The following is a 7,439-nucleotide window of genomic DNA, read 5'->3' on the forward strand; positions in this document are numbered from 1 at the left end:
TTATTTATTTGTGTGTGTGTGTGTGTGTGTGTGTGGCCAGCTCAGCCCACCAGGGGGCGGGGCTGGCTGGCATGTGGTGCTGGGGGATTGAACCTCGGTCCCTGTGCTTTGCTAAACTTGTTCTAAGTAGGTGCTTTAGACCACTGAGCCATCTCACCAGCCCCAACAGTCTTAAAATAGAGAATGAAGAGAACAAAAAGCAAACGGAGGAAGGAAAAGGGAAGGGTGGGGAGAGGGAGGAGGAAAGAGCAAAGATGACAGACACCCAAAAGAGTTCCAACAGCAGAGGTGCCCAGTCTAAACCAAAGAATACTAAATACTGATACCAATAAGACACTAATGTTGAGCTGGGTGAGCAGCTGGGTGGGAGAGCGCCTGCTTAGTATGGTAAGGTCCTGGGTTCCATTCCTAGCACCAAATATAAATATCTAAACTTCATTCATTCACTTGGGTTCATTCTTATACTGAAGATTAAACCCAGCACCTTCCCACTGAGCTACATTCCAACCTATTTTATAGTTTGAGACAAAGCCTAGCTAAGCTGCTAAAAGCCTAGGCCAAGCTAGAACCTGTGATCCTCCCAAGTGCTAGGATCACAGGTACACATCACCACGCCTGGCTACCCCTGAACTTCATAAAATCAATTGTAAGTGCCACTGTGATTCATTATCCTCATTCTCTTATCTTAAGTACCATAGGACCACACCCTCAGAGCAGATAAGCAGCTCTCCGGCCTGTTCCTGTGACTCCCCCCGCCTCTCAAGTGCTTGTGCATGGTCCAGGAGCCTCAGAGATAAGGCTGGTTCTCTAAACAGAGCAAAACAAAATGCCAAGTGCTACAAAAGACACAGAGGTGCCACGGAGTTTTCAGAAGGAAGAGTTTACTTCCTGAAAAATAAGTGGGCTCCAGTGGAGAGAACTGAGTTCAATCCCCAGTTCCGCCAAAAAAAAAAAGAAAGAAAGAATGATCTGATCCACGAGATTGATGTTTGTGCTTAACTTGCGAGGGGGCGGGGGAGGAGCAGGAATAAAATGGACAAGAACTTGATTACAGTTTTCACTGACTTCTGTGAAAACCCGAGGAGCCGCAGGACGGTGAAATTCAGGGCACCCTTGCTCAACTCCTGCACTCAGAGTTGGCCATGGAAGCTAGGACACGTAGGGCAGGTGTCCAATTATTGCAGGTCTCCTTTCCAGCCTTCCCAGGGGGCCTGGGGACCCTCCAAAGCTAGGAAAACACCAGTGGCAGGACAATGGTCTAATACTAAACACAGGGCCTTCAGCTGAGCTACATTCAAAGTATTTTTTTAACTTTTACTTTGAGACAATAGAGTGACTCTTGCTAAGTGACTAAATTGCTTAGGCTAGGCTCAAACATTTGATCCTCCTGCCTCAGCTTCCTAGTGCTGGGGTTGCAACTGTACTGCTAGCCTGGCATCAGCAAGGACTTCGTGTGGTTTGCAGCAGTGTGGAAAGGATAACATGGATATGCATTGGTTTGAGGCAGGGGTGCGACTGGACGTAACTGAAGATACTCAAAATATGAGAAGACAAGGGCTGGCCAGATAACTCAGCAGATTAAAGTACCTGCTGCGGCAGATGCAGGGGCCGGGGGTTCAAACCTGGGCCTGCCGTGCCAGCCCGATAGGGCACACTGAGATGGTGATTGAGACTGGGCATGAAGCATGAGAAGACAAATGTCCCATGTGAATCATTACTGCAAGACAGGTTATTTTTAAATTTTTAAGCTGGGCATGGTGGCCTCAGCACTTGGAACACTAAGGAAGGGGGATCCTTGCAAGTTGGAGACTACCCTGGGCTAAATAGTGAGTTTGAGGCCAGCCTGAACTGCATAGGGAAAGGCTGTCTCAAAAAGATTAAAAAAAAAAAAAAAATGATGTATGTTACAGTACATAATAACCGCATTCCTTATGTGGACTTCATGCATGTACATAACACGTGAATTCCCTTTTCACTCTGACTCCCACTCTACCCAATCTCTTGATCTTCTCACGTGAGAGCTGTCTGTCTCCCTCCAGTCTGGGAATATAGCTCAGAGGCAGAGCACGTGTCTAGCATGTAATAGGTTCTGGGTTCCATCCCCAGCCTCGCGTAGATAAATGCACACATACATACATCTATAAACAAGTAAGCACGCAGTTTATTGTGCAGAGATCATTCACCCTTCATGTTCATGGTGTGCTCATAGGGTTCATTACATCAAAGCAAAACAAGAAAGTAGGCGACTCCAGGCAGGAGGATCTCAAGTTTGAGGACAGCCTGGGCCATATAGTGAATTCAAGATCAGCCTGAATTACACAGTAAAACCATGTCTAAAAACAAAACAACAGTGGAGTGTGGTGGCACACAACTGTAATTCTAGCTCTCAGAGGCTGAGGCAGAGGACAGCCTCGAGTTCCAGGCCAGCCGAGGGTACACAGTGAGTTCAAGGCTAGCCTGAACTACAACTGAGACCCTGTTTCACAAAATCAAAAACAAGCAAGCAAACAAACCCAGAAAACTACCACAACTACAAATGCCACACAGAGAATGAAGCGGTTGCTGAGACTAGGCTGAACCACAGGAAATTCCCCCCCACAAAGTTAACGTGATAGTCCTTAGGGAGCAAGCGTGGAAAGCTGGTTACAGTGCACCCTTTTCATAACAGAGGGGACAGTGGGTGTCATTGCTGGAGTGTCCCTTTGCTGCACAGGCTTCCTCAGTGAGGCCTCTCCTGGACCTCCCCAGGGACTGCTTCATGCCCACTGAGGCTGACAACAGGCAGCTGCAGATCTGAGCCTGTGACTACGTCTCTGGCTGCCACTGGCCCATGGCGGAAACCGCAGGCAAACGCAGAAGTGGCTTCTCTGGTTGCGTCACATACACTTACAAAACATTTTCTACCCACCCAGCGCCCCATGAGAGGTGCTGACTGACCCTGGCTGCCCCAAGTGGCTTCTCCCACTCCTGGGGAGGTGCACCCCAGGGAGATGTGGGTGGCCTCGTGCTCACTGCCATCGCAGGTCCTCATCCAACGTGGCAGCAGCTGCCCCTCCAGTCTCTACTCTGGGTAGCAAACTCACAGCCCCTGGGCTCCCACTGCACTCCCCACGACCTCCCTGTTCCTCCATGTGCCCTCGGCCTGGCTCCCTGCCTGCAGTCCTCTCTCCTGCTGGTGTCTGGGCTCCAGTCCCTCCAAGGTCTGTGCTGGGCCTCGGATTTACCACCTTCCCGCGGCGCTCTGCCTCCTCTAGGTCCTGCCTGGCTGTCTCCGGCTGGGGCCTCACTCTCCCCTCCACAGTCAACTCTGCTCCTGCCTAAAGCCCTGCTAGCTTTCTGCATGTGTTTTAGTGGGAGTGCTACCATACTGAGTCTTTACCACAGTATGTCCCTTCTCTCCCCATTGCTGTTTTGTGACTGGTGTTGCTGAAGTTTAGTGGGGGAGAGAAACACTCAAAAGGCTGTGTGACAAGCTGGAGGAAGAATTATACCTTGAGGCCCTACATCTGGAGGTGTCTGCTATACCTGATGAGTCCCTGGAGTGGGCCTAGGGAAGGGAGGAGAGGGTTTTCTGTGACACTGGCACAAGGGCACTGTGTGAGTGACACTCAGTGGGAAACATGGGCTGCTAGCCTGCTTTGTTTCCCTGTACAGCGCTGCTTGCCCCGTCACATCCTTGATTGTTTATTCTCCTCTCACAGAGTGTCAGTGACTAAGGGAGCTATGATCAGTTCGCCGCCACCACCTGGTCTGGGGCAAGCACTCAGCTGTGAGTGTGTGTGTGAAAGCGTACGTGAGCACACACAAGCCCTTCTCCTGCTCCTAACACCAGCAGGATTTCCCCGCCAGTCCTCAGCCTTGGTGAACAGCTGAGGACTAACACCTGTAGGCAAGACAGAAGGGAGGGGCCTGGAGATGTCCGGTCCTGCTGCTCAGCCATTGCCACTTGAGCTCAGAAAGCCAAGTCCTTTGCCCGGGGATCCTGGTTCTGGTGACAAACGCAGGTCAGGTAGGCCTCCCAGCTTCCCACAGCACGTTGTGGCGAGTCCTGCACCGAATGTCTACAGTGGTTCTCTGCTCTGAGAGCCACCTCTCAGGAGCACAGACACCTTGCAATGTATCCCCCTCTGCTCAAACCTGGGTCTATTCACTTTCAACAAAAGAACCCAAAACACATACTCAAAAAACTCAGTTCCCAGATGGGCATGGTGGTGCACTCCTCACTGTGAGGCAGGGGCAGGCCATGAGTTTCTACCCAGTCTGGACAATTTAGCAAAATCGTATCTCAAAATAAAGCAGGGAGGCAGGAGAGATAGCTCCACAGCATAAAGACCACCTGGTAAGTACAAGGTCCCAAGCTTGATTCCTGGCACAAAAAGAAGAAGAAGAAGAAAAAAAAAAGAATAAAAATAAAGAAGGGCCTAGGGTGTAGTTCAATTCAAAGGCCCTGGGTTCAATCCCCAGCTCAGGCTGTACATACATACATACATACATACATACATACATACAGTGTTAGAGGGCATAAAATAGGTCAGTGATGGCAAAACCATGGCACGTGCTCTAGAGCATGCTGTATCACTGAAGGCTCTACAAGCTTTGCCATCACTGAAATAGGCTGTTTGTGCATAAGGGCTGGAGGAGAAATCCGCAATGTTCCTACTACCCCACTGGCACTCTATCCATTTTACCATTCTCTATAAATCTTTGACCATGCACATGCGCATATGGTGTTCACTGATGCAAACTCAGTCTATGCGCTTGAGCTCTGTTCTCCCAAAAGATGATGAGGTCTGTAACCCATTATGACCTCCTTTGGGAATAGTCTCTACAGGTGATGGAATTATCAGCAGGAGTGGGTCTGCTCAGATCCAGCAAGTGGTGTCCTTATGAAAGGAGGAAGTCTGGACTGAGAAAGAGGCACACAGGCATCAGGCACCATGAGATTAGGAGGGCAGATGTGAGGGAACGCATGGACAAGCCATGGAAAGCCTGAGGCTACCCCAGGCCAGGCCAGGCCAGCCCTGGAGCAGCTTCATCCCCACAGCCTCATAGGAAACCAGCTCTGCTGTGCTTGGGTCTGGGACTTCTAGCCTGAGCCCAGTTCTTACTCAAACAGCCTTTCCAGTGACCCAGGCACACAGGTGCACTGCTTGTCCAGCTCAGAGTCACAGGGCAGCGCATAGCCAGAGTATCCCCCAGAGGGACGATGCCTTCTCCTGTTGCCATGAGCCAGCAGGCCTAGAGAGCAGGGGAAGTGCTGCTCACCCAGGCACCTCACGCCCTGTTTCAATCACACAGATGGGGTCAGCAGTGGCCAGACCACTGCCCACCAGCCTCAAAGGACTCACCATTGGATGCTCGCATCTGCCGCCGGCGGCCCACACGGTCCAACCCTATGGGGGTGCTCCGGGAGAAGCTAAAGGGCTGCAGCCGGGCCGACACAGCCTTGTAGGGTGGCACTTGGTGTGAGGGCACAGGAGGCCTGGCTGTGGGCTGCGGAAGGAAAGCACAGAGCTGTGAGAAGTGTCAGGAAGTCGAAGCTCCCATGAGCAACACGCCACAACGCATTCTCACCTTGCAGCCACTCATACATGTGAACTGGCTTCTCCCAGGCCTGCTAAGAGATGCAGGCTGCACTGGGCTGTGCGGTGATGTGTTAGGTAAAGTGTTAGGTAAAATTCTAACCATTATTAGCGGCCTCATCTCATCTCAGGTGGCGCGGCAGGGAGGAACACTCAGCGGAGGAGAAGCATCTGAGCAGAGGAAAGGCAGACGCAGGCAGGGGTGGGTTCCTGCGCAGCTGCAGGGAGGGTTAAGAGGCCTCTCTGCGGGAGGAAGTGAGAGCAGGCCCCAGCCCCAGACAGGCAACAGACTGCAGTGCCTGGCATGCCCTTGGTGAGCCTCTGCCACACTGGGCCCCACAGGCTTCTGGATATGAAGAAATCAGCAGAAGAGCTGAGCTGAGCTGAGCTGAGCTGAGCTGAGCTGAGCTGAGCTGAGCTGAGCTGAGCAGTGTGTGTGTGTGTGTGTGTGTGTGTGTGGTTGTTTTGTAGCACTGGGGATTGTCCTGGGAGCACTGAGCTACATCTCCATCCCTTTTTGTTTTATTTTGAGACAGGGTCTGACAAAATAGACCATACAGGCCTGGAATTTGCAGCCTACAGCACCATGCCCAGCCGAGCTTCATCTTAAAGAGTTGCTTTTTGGGCCATATGTAGTGGTACATACCTAAAACCCAAGCATCTGAGAGGCTGTGGTAGGACGATCACAAATTCAAGCTCAAGGGGGTTAGATATAGCTCAGGAGCCAACCACATACCTGGTAAGTGCAAGGTCCTGAGTTTGATTCTCTGTACAAAAAAAAAAAAAAAAAAAAGGCCCAGTCTTTCAAGTCAACTTAGTGACTCTGCAAGATTTTATCTCAAAATAAAATATTAAAAAGGGCTAAGATGCAGCTTAGTGGAAAGGCCTTGAGTTCCAGAGTTCATGTGGGGGCTAGATCGTAGCTCAGTGGTAGCGCTCTGGCTAGCAAGTGCAAGGCCTTGGGTTTCAACCCCAGTGCCCTCCAAAATTTAGCAAAACATTAAAAAAGTTGGTTTTTCTTATATTCTCCCAGGTCTTTTTGGGATTCTGAGTAATGCTCTTCCAATTTTCCATATTAATGATCCTCTTAACCTCCCACCAGGAATCCATGTGGCTCATGTTTTCCTTAGGGCTTAACACCATAGTTTTCTACCCTGCTCCCTAAGTTAGATTACAGGGCAGAAAGCTATTTCATTACAGTTCTTTTTGATACTCTGAAGTGAAATCTTTTCTAAGTGCTCTAGATTGTCTATGTATTGTTTTCTAGCTTAAAATAGATTATAATTTGCTTTAGTTCTGTTAAATAATAGAACCTCAAAGATATTGTGGTATTCTTTAACGTCATTTGATTTTATTTCACCAATTCAAATTAACACTATTGAATTCGGCAAGAAGTTTTGAGTGCTTCTTACAGTCAAGGCATGGTGTTGGGCTTTGCGGGGAAACTGCCAATGTGCATTCCACGACTAAAATGAAATTTCTCTTTTAAGAGAGTTTCATAGGTTAGGACATCACTGGCAAGTTTTAAGAATGAACGTGGACATTTACACTTCTCATAGGCTGTTCTGTGACTATCTGACCACAGCTAGCTTGGTGGCCTTGACAGAGAGTATGAGCTTGTCCAGAATGTGGCTTTTGTTTAAATGTCTTACATCTTCAGTGTGTTCCCTGGGCATTTGGTAAATATTTAAAATATACTAAGGGACCAATAGAAAATGTTTATCACCAAACCAGCAGCAAGACTGCAACTCAGAGAGAGAGGGAGGGAAAGAGGAAAGGAGGGAGGGAGAGAGGGAGGAAGAGAGAGAGAGAGAGAGAGAGAGAGAGAGAGAGAAAGAGAGAGACAGAGAGATGGGG

At 49.5% G+C, this 7,439-nt stretch overlaps 1 protein-coding gene across 5 annotated transcripts in view; it reads right to left on the bottom strand.

Annotated features, from left to right (window-relative positions):
• Spata13 (spermatogenesis associated 13) overlaps window positions 1–7,439 on the bottom strand; it is a 145,325-nt gene that overhangs the window by 47,926 nt on the left and 89,960 nt on the right. For 4 of the 5 annotated variants that reach the window (XM_023715047.1, XM_023715042.1, XM_023715041.1 and 1 more), the window contains one exon: window positions 5,349–5,493. In XM_023715047.1, coding sequence (XP_023570815.1) covers window positions 5,349–5,493 — 145 coding nt within the window. Of the gene's footprint in view, window positions 1–5,348; window positions 5,494–5,574; window positions 5,648–7,439 lie in introns of those variants that run through there. The other variant, XM_023715044.1, reaches the window with a different exon arrangement.

The sequence above is a fragment of the Octodon degus genome, unplaced genomic scaffold (assembly GCF_000260255.1).
Source record: "Octodon degus isolate 3935 unplaced genomic scaffold, OctDeg1.0 scaffold00038, whole genome shotgun sequence".
Lineage (NCBI taxonomy): Eukaryota > Metazoa > Chordata > Mammalia > Rodentia > Octodontidae > Octodon > Octodon degus.